The sequence below is a fragment of the Bubalus kerabau genome, chromosome 23, assembly GCF_029407905.1.
Source record: "Bubalus kerabau isolate K-KA32 ecotype Philippines breed swamp buffalo chromosome 23, PCC_UOA_SB_1v2, whole genome shotgun sequence".
Taxonomy (NCBI): domain Eukaryota; kingdom Metazoa; phylum Chordata; class Mammalia; order Artiodactyla; family Bovidae; genus Bubalus; species Bubalus kerabau.
The window spans coordinates 37,300,981-37,318,889 of NC_073646.1; the positions used below are offsets into that span (position 1 = coordinate 37,300,981).

The 17,909-nt window shown below is 47.2% G+C and overlaps 1 protein-coding gene across 1 annotated transcript; it reads left to right on the top strand.

Moving 5' to 3' along the window:
* Nucleotides 1-726: 726 nt before the first annotated feature.
* Nucleotides 727-17,282, top strand: LOC129637677 (NXPE family member 3-like). The gene is made up of 5 exons (XM_055561893.1): nucleotides 727-798; nucleotides 12,449-13,173; nucleotides 15,470-15,543; nucleotides 15,649-15,861; nucleotides 16,520-17,282. The coding sequence occupies exons 1-5, from the start codon at nucleotides 727-729 to the stop codon at nucleotides 17,050-17,052; spliced, it is 1,617 nt and encodes a 538-aa protein (XP_055417868.1). The 3' UTR covers nucleotides 17,053-17,282.
* Nucleotides 17,283-17,909: the final 627 nt, after the last annotated feature.

A 17,909-nucleotide genomic window follows, 5' to 3' on the forward strand; every position in this document is an offset into this window, starting at 1 on the left:
TCTTTAATTTGTAATAAATACAGTATCTGCAAAGTGCAATAAAATGAGGTATGCCTGTGTACGACCCTCTCTGCTCTCTGAGCTTTTTCTTTGTAAATCGTTCTTATCTGGTCTAATCAAATAATTTGCACAATATCTTTTGGAAATAGGATCGAAATAATGTTTCCTCTGTGAACCTTGGAATTTAGTATATGTGCTGCCGAAGCGAGCACTGAACCTTGGAATTTAAAATGTCTCTTTTCTCCCAACCTCTCCCCCATTTCCTGCAGCCATGGCTTCCAGCTTGAGCCACCTCTCTCCTCTTAGTACTGAGTGCCACATAGAAGACAATGAAAATTGGTGGGGAAAGAACTCAGTCTTCAAGCAAAAGCACTATATCTCATCCCCTGCACTTCCCTCATCCGCTTAGGTATGGATTTCAAGTCTAGTTTCTTTCTAGAAAGGAGAGATGTATGGACCTCTCCCAGGGCATTGCTTTGTTCCTCAAACATCAATAGAAAAGGCTCCCCGGTGAGTGGGAAGAGGAAGTCATTCTTTTTTGTCTGGGGTTTGGACCACAGTGTTCTATGGTGATTAATTTCCTCCTGCTGCACCTTATTCCCACGTTCCTTTTTGACTGTATGTTCTCAGCCTCTGCGTTTATTCTGCTAAGGAGCATGGCTTTCTCTTTCCTACTGCAGCTGCCCTTGCTCTACATTTGACCTCATTCTGGGGGCCTGACTGGCCATGTCATCCACCTGTGTGGCGATGCTGTACTTTGCCAGTGGCCGCAGCATCAACAGGATGTTATCCTGTGAGGTACTGTGAAGAGAGGAAACAAGACTTTCGGGGTTTTGCAGAGGACGGAGAGAAAGAACAAGAAGAGTCAAGGGGTATCCTGTGATGAGGTAAGAGGGCTTAGGCTTCAGAAAGCAAATGTGAGTTGGGGGAGTAGACTCCTGGGCAGACTCAGGTTTAGGGAACAGGGCACTTAGCCTATCTGTCGTGCAACCAGTATGGATTGAAATCACAATCCAGGCAAATTACTGTCCTTGGTGTTGTGTGGGATACAAAGAAGGTCACAAGATGTGGTGCCTGATTTTGACAGTGATATGTACAGGGCTTAACAAAGGGGACACGGGGTCATATCCACAGATGAGTGGTCAGGAAGACAGGAGACTCAGGTGCTCATGAAAACCAGAACTGGGCAGGGCTTCAGGTTGGAGAGAGTGGTCAACAGTTTAAAATAGTGCTGAGAATTTGAGAAAGATACTGGAGAAAGAGACCTCAGAGATGACAGTTAACACTGGTAAACCTGAGGAGAACTGGAAGTAGATTTGTGGTTGGGAGTGGGGTAGGATGGATCTTTTGTTTCTAGAAGATTTGGAATATCTGGGAATTTAGGGATTTCCAGGTGGTGCTAGTGGTAAAGAGCCTACCTGCCAATGCAGGAGACTTAAGGGACGAACGTTTGATCCCTGGGTTAGGAAGATCCCCAGGAGAAGGAAATGGCAACCCACTCCAGTATTCTTGCCAGGAGAATCCCATGGACAGAGGAGCCTGGTGGGCTACAGTCCATGTGGTTGCAAAGAGTCAGACATGACTGAAGCGGTGTAACACGCATGCATATAGGATAGGATACTGGGTGTCTGCCTGCCAAAGCCACTAGCCAGTGCTCAACTGCGTAGAGTCAGGAATGATGGCAAGGCATCATCCCTGACTTGGGGCTGTACCAACAGGCCCATAGCTGACCCTTGGTTCTGTAGGCCATGCCATGATATCCCTGTGTGCTCATTCTTATACATGAACTAGGCCACAAGGAAGAGGAAGGTGACATTGGGTGGTGGTAGGGCACCCAGACACGACGGTTCCCTTTTCCCTTTTTGCTGCTACTGACCACTGCCTGACGTACAGCAATGTCTGGATGGTCCTGAATACAGCGCTGGCTGGGGAACCACGCACACTGATTGCCACCAAAATTCCAACAGTGAGCTCAGGTCTACATAAGGCAGTGACTTCATCCATCAGTGGAACAGGCTTCCCTGAGATGGCTCTCTTTGCTGGTAACCCTTTGTGGTTTGCGTTATGGTATCAAATTGATTCTGCCCTGACCATCACTTATAACTATGCAGTCTTCTCTAGCTGAATGTACCTACCTCAGTCCTGGGGCTGTGCTGGGGTGAAAATGAGGCCTGCGACCTAATCCTAGGGGTGAAAAGGGTCAACTGAGTGGTAGGATGGCTGGAATTTCTAAGGGAGGATGGTTTGGATTACTGGGTTCTTACTTCCCCAAGAAGTAAGTGCTGAGGAGGACCTAAGCTTCCTACTCGAAGAGGGGCTGAAAAGGGAAAAATAATAGGTAGCAGGTGCTTTATGAATCTGGAGGAGAGATGACTGGCTCTGTCCCAGGTTAAATTCTCTCACTAGTATTTGCCTTAGGTTTGTTAGGATGTTGAATAAACATGATGCTGTAATTCTGGAAGCAGACAGTGTAGGAAGACCGGATTTATTAGAGCACTGTGGGCAGCTTTCTTACTCTAAGGAAGTCTGTCCAACATTACAGGTACAAGGAAGCACAGGTAGAATTTCTAGGTGCTTAAATGGAGGTGAGGGAGGTGAGTAGGTGGGTGGAACTTAGGAGCTAAGATTCCTGTGTTTCAAGACAAGAAGGAAAATGGGAGCCTATTTGGAGTTTGTAATAGCAGCTGGGGGACTGGATCTCTTTCATACACTTCTCCCTGCCTTCCATCCTCATTTGGGTGGAAGCTAAAATCTGCCCGGGTGCCTTGTATTGCTGCTACTACTGTATTACTGCTGTTGCTCTTGCTTTACGTTTTTATGGGACCTCATAACTTTAATTGTGCTGGCATATGGGGAAGATCCCCTGGAGGAGGGCATGGCAACCCACTCCAGTATTCTTGCCTAGAGAATCCCATGGACTGAGCCTGGAAGGCTATAGTCCATAAGGTTGCAAAGAATCGGACATGACTGAAGAGACTGAGCACGCACGCATGCATCTTATACTTACTCAGTACCCACAGGGACATTGTTGGAATCAATAATATGGATAATTACAGTGACATTGGTGACATTACTCAATTGCTGTCTGACCCTCTGGCCCAGAGTTCTTTGATGCTTTGGATTAGAGGACAGGCAGAAATGAATGCAGAAGGTCAAGGAGTCTTGGTCTATTCTCCAGCTTGCTCGTCCCCCATCCTCATAAATAGCCAGGTTGTCATCGAATCTGGCAGCTCTTTGCCACTCCCAGGATTCAGGATGAGCAATGGAAGGCCTGCTTCTCAAGCTCCGGGCCAGGATTCCAATTTATATATATATATCTATCTCCATATATATCTATATCCATATATATATATATTCAGGTCAGTTCAGTTCAGTTCAGTCGCTCAGTCATGTCTGACTCTTTGCGACCCCGTGAATCGCAGCACACCAGGCCTCCCTGTCCATCACCAACTCCCGGAGTTCACTCAGACTCACGTCCATCAAGTCAGTGATGCCATCCAGCCATCTCATCCTCTGTCGTCCCCTTCTCCTCCTGCCCCCAATCCCTCCCAGCATCAGAGTCTTTTCCAATGAGTCAACTCTTTGCATGAGGTGGCCAAAGTACTGGAGTTTCAGCTTTAGCATCATTCCTTCCAAAGAACACCCAGGACTGATCTCCTTTAGAATGGACTGGTTGGATCTCCTTGCAGTCCAAGAGTCTTCTCCAACACCACAGTTCAAAAGCATCAATTCTTTGGCGCTCAACTTTCTTCACAGTCCCACTTTCACATCCATACATGACCACTGGAAAAACCATAGCCTTGACTGGACGGACCTTTGTTGGCAAAGTAATGTCTCTGCTTTGGAATATGCAGTCTAGGTTGGTCATAACTTTCCTTCCAAGGAGTAAGCGTCTTAATTTCATGGCTGCAATCACCATCTGCAGTGATTTTGGAGCCCAAAAAGATAAAGTCTGACACTGTTTCCACTGTTTCCCCATCTATTTGCCATCAAGTGATGGGACCAGATGCCATGATCTTCGTTTTCTGAATGTTGAGCTTTAAGCCAACTTTTTCACTCTCCTCTTTCACTTTTATCAAGAGGCTTTTTAGTTCGTCTTCACTTTCTGCCATAAGGGTGGTGTCATCTGCATATCTGAGGTTATTGATATTTCTCCTGGCAACCTTGATTCCAGCTTGTGCTTCTTCCAGCCCAGCATTTCTCATGATGTACTCTGTATATATATATATATATATATATATATATATATATATATATCCATTTATATATCTATATATCTAGTTCTAGACAATCTTAAAGAGCCCTCATCCCCATATGCCACATGTAAGTAGCCCTCTGAACTCTCCCTCAGCTTTGCTCCTAGGCCCTCAGGTCCTTCTCCAGCTCCTTCCTCAAGTACTTGGTCCTCCCCTACTTAAACATGTCACCAGCCACCAAGGCAGTACATAGGGTATATGTGTCCTGCTTGTCTTTGTCCCCACTTAATTCTGCCCTTCTCTGGGATCCAGCCTCAAAGAAGGAAGAAAACAATTCCCCCATGAAAGTATACTTTTTAGTTTGAGAGGTTGGATGTGGTAAACCGGCTGTTTCTCTGTGTTTTCTGGGGAAGTGAGATGTTCACTGAGGGCATATGTTCTTTTATTTTTTTTCAAATTTTATTTTTGGCTGTGCCTTGAGGCATGTGGGAACTTAGTTCCCTGACCAGGGTCACGTCCCTGCAGTGGAAGCACAGAGTCTTAACCACTGGACCGCTAGGCAAGTCCCAAGAGTGTATGTTCTTGATTGCATTCTGACTAATTGGTTAGTTTAACTTATTTACATTAACAAAAATTTACTGGAATACAATTGCTTTACAATGTTGTGTTAGTTTCTGCAGTACAAGGAAGTAAATCAGCTGTGCATATATCCTCTCCCTCTTGGACCTCCCTCCCGCCTCTCCAGCTAGAGCACCTAGCTGGGCTCCCTGCGCCTTACAGCAGCTTCCCACCTGCTGTCTACTTGACACATGGTAGTGTGTATATCGGAGAGGGCAATGGCACCCCACTCCAGTACTCTTGCCTGGAAAATCCCATGGACGGAGGAGCCTGGTAGGCTGCAGTCCATGGGGTCGCTGAGAGTCCGGCACGACTGAGCAACTTCACTTTCACTTTTCACTTTCATGCATTGGAGAAGGAAATGGCACTCCACTCCAGCACTCTTGCCTGGAAAATCCCAGGGACAGAGGAGCCTCGTGGGCTGCCGTCTACGGGGTCGCACAGAGTTGGACACGACTGAAATGACTTAGCAGCAGCAGCAGCAGCAGCAGCAGCAGTGTGTATATTTCAATGCTACTCTCCTAATGTCACACCCTTTTCTTCCCCCTAAACCTATTTATATTTATTGCAATGATAGTTTCTTGTTTCTTCCAACTTGTTTCAAGTTCCCCATTTATTGTACTTTCTTTTTTCCTCTTTCTGTACTTTTCAATAGGTGAATCAAATATTTTTCAGATTTAAACATTTTACATTCTGTTTTTAGTCTAATATTGGTTTCTTATGTTTACTTAGACCTGTTGATTTATCTTATCAATATCTCTCTATTTCTCCCTGAACCCATAAGAGTACTTTAACTTACTCTCACATCTCTTAATCTTACCCAATGCACCACCTCTAGATGTTGATATTGCCTGGAATTTAGTCAATAGTTTTATGAATGTACTTATTTGTCTTTTCTATTATCCTGTTTTTTTTAATCCTTTTTATTGTAGTATAATTTATATAAAGTCAAATGCACAGATCTTAAGAATATAATTAATTTGGACAAATGTATATACCCATATAACCATCACCCAATTAAAGATAAAGGGCTTTCCAGAACCCCGTAAGTTTCTCTCATGCCCCCTTCCAGTCAACCCCCTCCACCAGTGCCAACTGCTCTTCTGATTTCTATCAACATAGATTGATTTAGCTCTTCTAGAATTTCTTATTAAAGGAATCATATAACACGAACCTTTTGGTTTTTTTCACTCAACCTGATTTTTTTCTGTGAATCATTCATATTGTTGGATTTATCAGTAATTGTTTTCTTTTTATTGCTAAGTGGTATTCAATTGCACGAATCTCCCAGACTTGCTATCTATCCTTCCACTGGCGGATATTTTTCTTTTATTAAACTTGGAAATACTATGAATAAGGCTGCTATTGATAGGGACGAGTAGGTGATTAAATAGTTAATCCCACTAGGGGATTGTAAGTAGGAAAAACTTTGGGAGACCCCTGTAAGTTAATGATTATTAATGATTAATAATAATGATGATGATGATGATGAATGATTATTCAAGAAAGTAGGTTTGCTTAACCACAAAACCAAGCAGGCTTGGAATTCCCTGGTGGTCCAGTGGAAAAGAGTCTCTCTTTACCAGGGTTAGTTAGTAGCAACTAACCCTGTGCACTGCAACCAATGAAGCCCGCACACTCTAGAGCCTGTGCTCCGCAGCAAGAGAGGCCAACGCAGTGAGGAACCTGAGCATTGCCACCAGAGGGTAGCCCCCACTCGCTGCAACTAGAGAAAGTCCGTGTGCAGCAACCAAGGCCCAGTGCAGCCAAAAAAAAAAAAGCGAATTTTCATAGCAACAAAACCACGCAACAGAAGCACAGGACATGGCCCCAAATAATAAAACAATGGCGGCATGAGCCCCGCATGCCCAGTGAGCTCAGTAAGTTAATGATCCTTAGGGCATGTTCTCTAAGCACATGACAACAGTAATCTATGGGGACTCCCTTGGCAGTTCAGTGGCTAAGACTCCATGCTCCCAATGCAGGGCACCTAGATTTGATCCCCGGTCAGGGAACTATGAATAGATCCCACATGCCACAACTAAAGACCTTGCATGCCTCAACTAAGACCTGGCACAGCCAAATAAATAATACTTTAAAAAACCCAATAATTTATGAAAGGTGACATTTCAAAATGAGAGGTGCTCATTGTACTGAGACCTGAAATGATTTTTCCACAGCACCATGAAAGTCCTTGCTTGACCATGTAGGGACAAAAACACTCCCCTCCTCACCTGGAAGAGGAGTTGATGATGGAAGCATGATGTCTACCCAAAAATGAGGAAGAAAGTGGTTTTCGCATCTTGCACACTTTTCCTCTGATTTTAAAACTGTAGCCCACTAAGTTCTCTGGGTGACACCCTCTCACTAGCCCACCTGTAAGCCTCACAAGAGTCCTATTCTAATAATTCACTTCTTATCTATCACTTTGCATCTCAATGAGTTTTTTCTGCATTGAGACATAAAGGATCAGAGCTCTTCAGAGGCCCCCAGAAACGCCAATTGGGCTGTTTCACTATGGACATTCTCGTGTATGTTTTTGTACATACACGAGAACTGCTGGATTATAATTGCCCCAAGTGTGTGCTGGAACTTCTTCACTGAACACCCAAACTTCTGCAAAAGCCCTCTCAGCCATATGGGTGATGTTAGAGAACTGTTGTTCTTTGGTGGGGAAACGGTAGGAAACTCACACTGCATCATGCTTATGACCTCACTCCTTTTACTTTTACACTTTTATCTACCTAGGGTCTTGGTCACATACCAGATGTCTAATAAACAACTCCGAGCTTCCACAAACCTATTCACCAGACAGTTCAAGTGGCCCAGGATTGTGGCTGTGGCATCAGTCGTTGCAATTTGTGTAAGTATAGTTCTTTCCGCCTGTCCTATCCATCCACAGAACCTGAACCAGTGACTTTCATCTAGAAGGAGAAGGCTGTCCCCTAGACAAACTAATCAGGAAAACAGAATAAAAACACAAATTATCAATATCAGGAATGCAAGAGGCGTCATCAATACATACCTTACAGATGTTACGATAATGAGATACTATGAACAAATTTAAGCCAACAAATTATAAATCTTTGATGCAGTTAACAAATTTCTTAAAAGACAAAAAACAATTAAAAATGACTCAAAAAGAAATATACTTCATGAATAGTCCTGTATCTATTGTGGGAATTGAATTTGTAGTTAAAAAATCTTCCAGAGAGAATACATCATTATCAAGTAGTTTACTCTAGGTGTACAGGGCTGATGCAACATTCAAACATCAACAGGGATTTTAAGTATATTCCACCATATTAAAAACAAATGATTATCTCAATAGATACAGAAAAAGCATTTGATGAATCTCAACATCTATTCATGATTAAAAATCTTAGCGAACTATAAATAAAAGGGAATATACTTAAGATACGGAGAAGGCGATGGCACCCCACTCCAGTACTCTTGCTTGGAAAATCCCATGGATCGAGGAGCCTGGTGGGCTGCAGTCCATGGGGTCAAGAAGAGTCAGACACGACTGAGCGACTTCACTTTCACTTTTCACTTTCATGCATTGGAGAAGGAAATGGCAACCCACTCCAGTGTTCTTGCCTGGAGAATCCCAGGGACGGGGGAGCCTGGTGGGCTGCCGTCTATGGGGTCGCACAGAGTCGGATATGACTGAAGCGACTTAGCAGCAGCAGCAGCAGCATACTTAAGATAATAGAAGGAATCTACTTAATCATTCTTAATAGTGAAAGACTGAAAGCTTTCCCCAAAGATCAGGAACACAGCAAGGATGTCTGCTCTCAAAACTTCCCTTCAATGTTGTACTAGAAGTCTTAGCCAGTGCAATGAGGCAAGGGGAAAAAAGTATACAGTTTGGGAAGGAAGTAATAAAACTTTCTATTCATGGAAGATATTCTTTTCTACATAGAAAACCCCAAGAAACCTACCAAAAGACTCCTAGAATTAATAAATATGCTTAACCCTTGATGTTCTATTTCAGACATCTTGTCATGTGAGAAAAATAAGACCATCATTCTTAAGTCACTGTGTGTGGGGTTTTCTTTAATTTGCAGCTAAACTATTCCTAGATCATTTAACATAGTTGAGCATTTTTTCCTGATGTTTATTTATCTTTATAGTTCTGTTTCTGTAAGTTGTCTATTCATACACTGCGCATATTTTTCTATTGAACTATTTTTTTCATGTTGACTTGTGACCATCCTTCCTATTTTCGGAGTCCTTTGGTTATAATATATGTTGCAAATACCATATTTGATCAATTCTAAGACGAACATCACATTTCATTGATCAATTCTAAAATCAATTCACATTTGAACATCTCTGAAATTGAGACCTTGTCTCGTAAATTATAGTATATCACATCGCAGTCAGCTGGGGGCAGAATTGGCATTGCTATGATTACACTGAGGCATATTTGCCAAGAGGCTCATGGTTCAGAGTCCTTCCCTTGCAAAGACCCCTTCTGAGGCCCTGGGAGAGGCACTATGTGTCAATGTGTTTTTGTAAAATTTACAACAGTAAAATATTTTAACCTTGTTCTGTTAAGGTTATGTATTTTTCTATTACAACTTCCTCCATGTCAGATGATGTTGGAGTGGTCACAGGCATTTTTTTTTAGAGCCTGATGAGGGGAATTTGAGTTGAAGAATATTTAGTTTTGACTTAACATGGTTTTCAGTCATTCCTGTGTATAGTTGAGTTACAGATAAATGTCTCAGTATAGGAACAGCTTCCAGGAACACTCCTATGCCACACAGTGCCAACTCAGCATCATGACCTGAAGAGACAGCCAGAGGTCCCATCGCAATATGTATGTTTCCTCTGACACCCAGCACCAGAAGTATGTGGGCAGTGGAGGAGAAACCAGGTTTGAAATGGCCTTTCCCTTCTTATCTTGAGAAGGTTGATGCATTGCTACACACTGAATCCACATCCCAGGTGGAAATAAAATAGTTCCAGCTTCATTGGTCTTTTTTATTAGGTGAGTGAAAGCTGACCCTGGTATTTCTCATCAGACCCCTCCTTATGCCTTATTGGAACTCAGAAACTCCTAAGAAGATTGAGAAAGTATGGGATGTGGATGCCATGACTGACTGAGACCAATAATAATATATTACATGATAATAATGTGTCACCTGTGGCTATATTCTGCTCCAAACTGAAATGAGGTCTTGGATAGGCAACAACCGTGTCTGACATAAACAGCTCCCCCAAGTCTAGACCCCAGGAAACCTGCCTGGAGAGCTGGATTCGCACAAGAGACACACTTATAGAGAATCACAGTCTCACGTACAGCAGCTCTGAGGGTTCAGAGATGGAGCGAGAGAGAGAGGACAAAACGAGTTGCAGAGTCGGCAGGACTCTACTCTCATCATTGCACCAGGCCCACACTTGGCGAAGTCAGAGAATGATAGCAAATTCCCATCCCTCTGAGCAGTTAGCCCAGAAAACAATGCTCCCAGAGCCCAGAACTTATCACAACCCAGTCTCTGGTTTTGCCAAAGAGGGAAGCTGAACTTCAGAGGGAGCTGAAGCCAGGTGAGGAGCAAAGAAGAGAAAGCTTCTCAGGTTCAGCCTCATCCGATCACCAGTTGGCCTGCACTGGTTGTCCAACACCCACAACCTATGAACCTGAATTTCATTGGGAGGACTTCCCTGGGGGTGCAGCGGGTAAGAATCTGCCTGTCAATGCAGGGGACATGGGTTCCATCCCTGGTCAGAGAGATCCTCCATGCTGTGGGCAACTAAAGCCAGTGCGCCACAACTACTGAGCCCACATTGTTGAGTCCCCAGGTCGCAACTGCTGAAGCCCACGTGCTGCAACTGATGAAGCCTGTGTGCCTAGAGCCTGTGCTCCGCCACAAGAGAAACCACCGTGATGAGAAGTCTGCGCGCCGCAATGAAGAGCAGCCCCTGTTCGCCCCGAATAGAGAAAGCCTGAGCGCAGCAACAAAGACCCAGCGCAATCAAATAAATGAATAAACGTCATTGGAAAATTTCTCCCACCGAGAGTGATTGTTTCCTGAGTGTACAGTCGTAGACGAAACCCACATCTGTGTGCTGCCTCCTTCACAAGAGAATGGGGTGTGGGACATTCCTTTCTTTTTGAAAAATGTGGAAATGTGCATTAACAAAACTCTCATCATCAGATCTCACTTGAAGGGCCCGTGGTCCCCTACCGTCATGTCTGTTTAAAGTATTTTGATTTCCTGTTCCCCATCAACTTCCATGGTCCAGACATTCAATTGCTGCATAAGGTGTGGGTTCTGCAAATAGCGCAACAGAGACACATATTACCGTACCTTGTGTGTAGGCATCCTCTGTGCTTGATTCAAAGGCTGTGGCCTCTTCTTCGCTTCCATGTTTCACGTGGCAGAGCATTGCTTTGTCACGTGAAACATGCCTCCTGGCTGTAGTTCCTCTCTCAGCCCCTACTGATTTCACTTTCAGCAGATCTCTAAATTACATCTTGTAGCTTCACGGCTTTTGCCTCATTTTAGCATTTAGAGATATGCTCCCATTCTTCCTTACTAGCAGGGAAAAGGGGGAGGGCTGTACATCTAGACTCCATCGCAGGCACAAGGGGGCCAATGATTTACAAACAAAAGTTGTTGGGTGGGATTTTGAAAGCTATTTTGGTGCTCTGCTTTTCCTCTTCCTGCTGCTCCAAAAGTAAATATGATGGCTGGTGCTCCAGCAGTCTTCTTGGGACCATGAGAGAAATGCCAAGAGAATCACAGAGACCTTGCCCTGACTTCCTTAAGAAACTGAACCAGACACTCATTGTGAGAAAAGTAAGCCTTTCTTTGCTCACACCACTGAAGTCCTATAGTATCTGTTACTACCAGCCAAAAGCAATTCCTAACTAACACGTATGCTTTTCCTCTGCTTTTGAATTTTCCAGTGTTGGAGTAACATGTGTTATTTCTCTGTGTCACATCTTTCTTTGTAGAAGAGGGTTTATCTCTGGTGTTATCTTCCTCTCTACTGTTCCCTAATCATTTCAAAAAGCTTCAAATAAGTTTCTAATATTCGAACATGCTTATAAGATTAGTCCATTTTCGTCTCCTTCATCACAGCCTTTATATGTCATCTTTTCCTTTGCATTCTTTTTTAACAAATCCTAATTTCCCCCTAAAAGCAGGATCTTGAATCTTTGTTGCAGCATGCAGGATCTTTTAATCACAGGTATGTGAACTCCTGGTTGCAGCATGTGGGATCTAGTTCCCTGACCAAGGGTTGAACCCAGGCCCCCTGCACTGGGAGTGCAGTCTTTAGTCACTGGACCACCAGGGAAGTCCCTATAGTAACTTTAAATGGAGTATAATCTATAAATATACAGAATCACCATGCTGTACATCTGAAACTAATATAACATTGTAAATCAACTAGAGTTCAATAAAAATTATTAAAAAGTACAAAATAAACATGAGGTGGTGTCTGCAGATGTGTGTGATAGCGGCTCAGACACCAGCTTCGGGTCAGAGCAGCACGAAGCAGGGCAGATGGGATTTCTGCCTGAGACCACCAGGCACTGAGTCTGGTGAACTGAGAACTTCTTCCCAGAAGGAGAAGAGACACAAACCACTGATGGGCTCCTCTTTCTCTGCCCACAGATCTTCTACATCGGGGTTTCCTGGCCTGAGCACGCTGTCCCTCTGCCGCCAGGGCCCCGCCCTGCCCACAAGTCTTCTAGCTCTCTCCCCCAGGGGTTCTCAGGCCTGACCCATCTTCTGCACTGGCCTCTGACCCCAGGAGATGGGGGGGACCTTCTGGCTTCCACCAGCCCCCAGACTTCCACCTACCACCTGAGGAGTCCTGCTCAGACCAGCTACACCCTGGGAGGCTACCTGGAGGCCATCCTCATCGCCAGAGACCACCAGGGCAGGCCCAAGGCCCATGGTGGGGATCTGTTTCGGGCACAGCTGCTGGGTCCTGACCTGCAGGCAGGTGTCCCTGGAGATGTCACGGACCTGGAGAACGGCACATACCTGCTGACGCTCCCCCTGCTCTGGGCTGGGCAGGCCCAGGTGCACGTGCGGCTGATCCACTCCAGCGAGGCAGTCAGGGTTCTTCGGGGCATCTGGAGAGACCAATGGGCCACGGTTGATTTCACGGGCTATTTCCGGGGGCCCACGGGATACGAAGAAACTGTGACTTGCAATGTTAACCCCCTGTTAATTGGGGAGGAAGAGGGCACCTGTCACTACAGGGATGAAGATTCAGGTGAGCTCTGGTTCTGTGCTCGACCTCCGACCCTGCCCTGTGACTCACTGGTAGGACATTCAAGTGGACGCTACTGGAACGTGACCACACCACACGAGGAGGCCCTGCTGGCACGGTAGGAGACCCAGTGTCATCTGGTGTCTGCCCCAACCCCTGAATCCAGTCCCTGTGGTCATTCTGCCTGAGCCCGTACCCTTATCATTCATTTACTCACTTCTATTACACATGTTTCCGAGAACCTACTATACACCAGGTCTGATGCTAAGTGCTGAAAACTTTTATGTAATGGTTGGCATCCCTGCCCTCTAGTTTTCAGTGAGGGAACACGGGACCTTTAAAACATGCACTGGAGTGAGTGCTTAACTGCAGCATGCACTGAGGGGTGAGGGGTCTAAGGATACGGAACAGGGAGCCCCACCTGGTGTAGGATGGTCAGAGCAGGTGACAGGTGAGCTGAAGCTTGGAGACCTGCAGATCTCCCGCCACAGAGCAGTGTCCTGGCCCCTCTGCCGTGCTGATGGCCTGCAGGGAGAAGTGTCCATTGAAAATTACCAGCAGGTGTGGTCAGGGAGCAGGGGGGATGGATGCAAGCCCACTGAGTGAGAGTGGAGCAGAGGTTGCAGCCTAGAAACCAAGCGAAATCAAAGCTGCGAATCATCCTCGGTCCCAGGGGACGATTGGGACCAGCAAGACTGGGAGTGATGGGGAGGAGACAGTGAAACTGGACTGGCTTCTGCCCCCGGGATCTGAGGCTGGGACTGGGCTAGAGAGACCCCAGAGAGGAAAGAAATATTTTTAAAGATAGGAGCAGCTGGGCATCTGGTCTCTGGGAGAGACAGTAGGGGAAGGAGGCAAAAACGGTCCGAGAGGATGGTTGGGCCCAGGGTAGATGGGGACGGACACCCACTCTGGAGGCGGAGTGGGGAGAAGGAGCTGTGGGAGAGGCGGAGGTGGGCAGGTGGGAGGAGGTGCAGCTCTGAGACCCAGGGAGCATGGAGGTTCCCACTGGCTCTATGAGGATGGGAGAGGCGGGTGGGCTTGAAGCACTGAGGCAGCTGAGCTGGAGACCCCAGAGGCGCCAGCTCCACCAGACACCCATCGCTAGAGGCTCTCTGCTTTGATTAGTGACTTCCCACAGCATTTAGGGACTTCCCTCATAGCTCAGTTGGTAAAGAATCTGCCTGCAATGCAGGAGACTTGGGTTCAATTCCTGGGTTGTGAAGATCCCCTGGAGAAGGAAATGGCAATCCACTCCAGTATTCTTGCCTGGAAAATCCCATGGACAGAGGAGCCTGGTGGGCTACAGTCCATGGGGTCGCAAGAGTCGGACACGACTTAGCGACTAAAGCACCACCAACCACAGCATTTAGGATTCCGCACCAGGAAACCTGGTTCTTTCCACACCAAATTTTGTACTCCTTTTGGTCAGAAGAAAATAACCACACATCCTTTTTTGCATTGATCGGTGGGAAATAAGTCTAAGATTCCATACAGGAGCCATCTCAGGACGTCTTTTGAGGTAAAGACCAGCCATCTCTGGAGTGAGACTGCCTGGGTTCAAATTCCTGCTCCACCTGTTACTATACTCCAGCTTCTATTCGTGGGATCTCTGGCAAGCTACTTAACCTGTCTGCACCTCCAGTCTCTCACAGGTAGAGGGGGATAACTTTAGTACCTCCCCTGTCGAGTTGTGGTGAGGTTCAAATAAGTTACTGTATGCTGTGTGCTTAGATCAGGGACAGCACAGCAGGCTCTGTCGGCTCTGAGAACCTGCTCTCAGGCATTTGCTGCTTTTGAGTGGCACCCCGACACCGCCTCTGTACCAGACACTGTCCAAGATCCTGGGGGTCCTGGACAGGAGAGCAGGGCAGCAGGGCCCCGTCCCTCAGGAGCCAACACTGGGCCCATCGAAGACGGCATTCAATGGACAACCACACACGTGCGAGTGTGTAGTGGACATGGATTTGCAACCCCAAGGTCAGGTGTTTTCTTTACAACAACTTTTTAAAAAGTATTTATTTATGTATTTGGCTGTGCTGGGTCTTAGACACAGCATGTGGGATCACCAGTTGCAGCATGACAAGGGATCAAATCTGAGCCCCCTGCATTGGGAGCAGCATGGAGTCTTAGCCATGGGACCACCAGGGAAGTCCCCAGGGTACATTTTTAAACAATTCTGCTTTCTGCACGGATGCAATCCCTGAGGTCCTGAAATTCAAAGAACCTGGATGTCTGACCTCCAGCTTCCAGTCCCTCCCCAGGCCCCGAAGTTGCTGTGTCCCAGGAGCCCTGACACTGGACAGATGACCGTCACCCTTGAGAACTTCCTTTCCTCCAAGGACCCCTCCTTCACCTCAGCCCAGGATTCCTTCTCATCACACACTCCCCTTTGCCCACTGGTTTCTCTTCAGGAATGTGACAAACAAGACCCTCCCTCAGGGCATTCCTCCAATCTGGGTGGCCCAGGAGAACAACAGAAGTCTGGGTGAGTGGCTCCGGGGCTGGCGGGAAGGGCAGCCCTGATTCAGGGCCGTGGCCTTAGCCTCCTGTGTTCTTACTGATTGTTTCACTCCTGAACAATGGCTTACAGTCCTGTCCCCTCCGCAACCCTGCCACCCTGGGATCCCAGCCCCGAGGCCCTCTGGATTCTACCACCAAAACGTGTGGCACTCACTGTCCTGCTCCAGCCGCTCCTTCTCCACCGCCGACAGCATCCTGCGCTGCCTGGCTGGCCGCGTCGTCCACATGATGGGGGACTCCACGCTCCGGCAGTGGTGGGAGTACCTTCGGGACACCGTGCCCGGTGAGCAGCCGCGAGGGGGCAGGGCAGCACTGGTCTGCTGTCCCTGAGCTAGAAGGCTGCCAGGGACTTCCTGGCTACCGAGTCTGAGGACTCAGTCCTAGCTCTTGGGCTCCCCGGCCCCCTGGAGCATTTTGCGCCATTGACTTTTCTTTGGGAACCGTCTCCTTTCTTTGCGGTGTCTTGTCCCTCTCTGCTTTCTGACCGAGCACTCCCACTTGGATTCATCCTAAAGACTGGCCTCAGGCTAGAGATTCTGGTTGCCCAGTTTATGCACTTTCCCAGTGGTGACCAGGCTCGGACCAGGACAGAGGGTCCGGAGACCCAATGTGTTCACTCAGCTGTGTGCTCTGACCCGAAAGGGAGGGAAAAAGTGGGATGATGTAGTGTGACCTGAGGCAAGAAAGGAAGGTTTCAGGAGAAAGGCAACCAGCGTAGGGAATTAAATGCCAGAGAATTAAAAGCAAACTGAATAGGAGTTTGGATGGGTAATAGGGAGATCCTTGGCAACCCTGAAAACTTGAGTCAGGGGGCAGCCCTAGGGCTTGCGGGGAGAAGGTTTACGTCCTGGGAAGTGGGGGCTATCGTTAGCATTCCATCCAAGAGGATGGTGCAGGGTCCTGTATTCACCCCTAAGCCCCCTCTCTCGTCCTCCGCGCAGCCCTGAAGCCGGTGGATCTACACGCCGCGTATCACACGGGGCCGCTGATGGCCGTGGACACCACGCGGGCCATAGTGCTGCACTGGCGCACGCACAGCTGGCCCCTGCGTTCTCTTCGCACCCCTGTGGCTGCCCTGCACTCCGTGGTCCGGGAACTGGGGGGCCTGGCTGGGGGCCCCCACACTGTGGTGGTGCTGAGCCTGGGCGCCCACTTCACCACCTTCCCTCCGTCCATCTTCGTGCAACGACTGGCAGGGGTCCGGGCTGCTGTGGCTGCGCTGCTGGCCCGGGAGCCCGACACCCTGGTGGTCATCAAACTGGCCAACACCGGCTACAAGTCCGTGTACGGCAGCGACTGGTTCACCCTCCAGGTGAACCGGCTCCTCCGAGCTGCCTTTGTCGACCTCCGTGTGGCCTTTGTGGATGCCTGGGAAATGACCTCCAGCCTGGCCCTGCCCGACAGCATCCACCCGGGGAGGTGCATTGTCCGAAACGAGGTGGACTTCCTGCTCTCCCATGTCTGCCCCACCTGAGCGCTCCTGCCGGTCCTTGGGCTGTGGATGAAGAAACTGGTGCGATGATCAAGCCTGGAAGCCCTTCCCCTCAGCTGTCAGAATGTCTTCTCTCACCACCTTCCAATGCAGGAAGCCTGGCAGTCCTCCAGCGCGTCTTAAGAGCTTCTGTCCCCATGTGAAAAGCCACGTGGAGGGGATGGGAGTCCGGGGGCAGAAGCCACACCTGCTCCCTCAGTGGAGCACTGTGACGGTCCATTTTGGGCTTTCTGTTTAGAGCGTCAAGGAGCCTTGCAAAGATAGGAGATGGGTTCCATTTCAGTTATCAGAGGCCACCCAAGTGGAAAGCCTGACTCTCTATATAAAGACTTTTATAGATTAATTTGTAAAATAAAATATGTCTCCTAACTGTAAATAGTAACATATGCTCTTTGTAGAAAAACTGAAAAAGTACCAAAAAATGAACAAGGAAACCTTTAATTGCCATCTAGAGAGTGATATGCCCTGGTTTTTTGTGTGAGGATGTTAGTGCTAATAAAAGATGAACGCTGTTTTCCTTACAGGGAGTCCATGGATGATGTGTTGATAACCCTTGTTGCTCCAGAGAACCACACAGCCGCTATTTTCTAATAGATATGGTTGAAATGTTGAAGAATCAGGTTACAGAAGAATCCCTAGGGTGTGCTGGCTCCTGTTCCCTGCCTAAGCATTAAAGTCTAGGCATTTTATAATATTAGAGAAAGAAACAGAGAAATGGATCCCATATTTTTACATTCACTAAAAAAAAGTTTTTTTGGCTACGTCACACAGCATGTGGGATCTTAGTTCCATGAAAGTGAAGTCGCTCGGTCCTGTCTGACTCTTTGTGACCCCATGGA

Coding starts and splice junctions, on each gene's coding strand:
- LOC129637677 (XM_055561893.1), top strand. CDS start 727: ATGTCATCCACCTGTGTGGCGATGCTGTACTTTGCCAGTGGCCGCAGC. Junction 799..12,448: donor ACAGGATGTTATCCTGTGAG/GTACTGTGAAGA, acceptor CTCTGCCCACAG/ATCTTCTACATCGGGGTTTC. Junction 15,544..15,648: donor GGAGAACAACAGAAGTCTGG/GTGAGTGGCTCC, acceptor AATGGCTTACAG/TCCTGTCCCCTCCGCAACCC.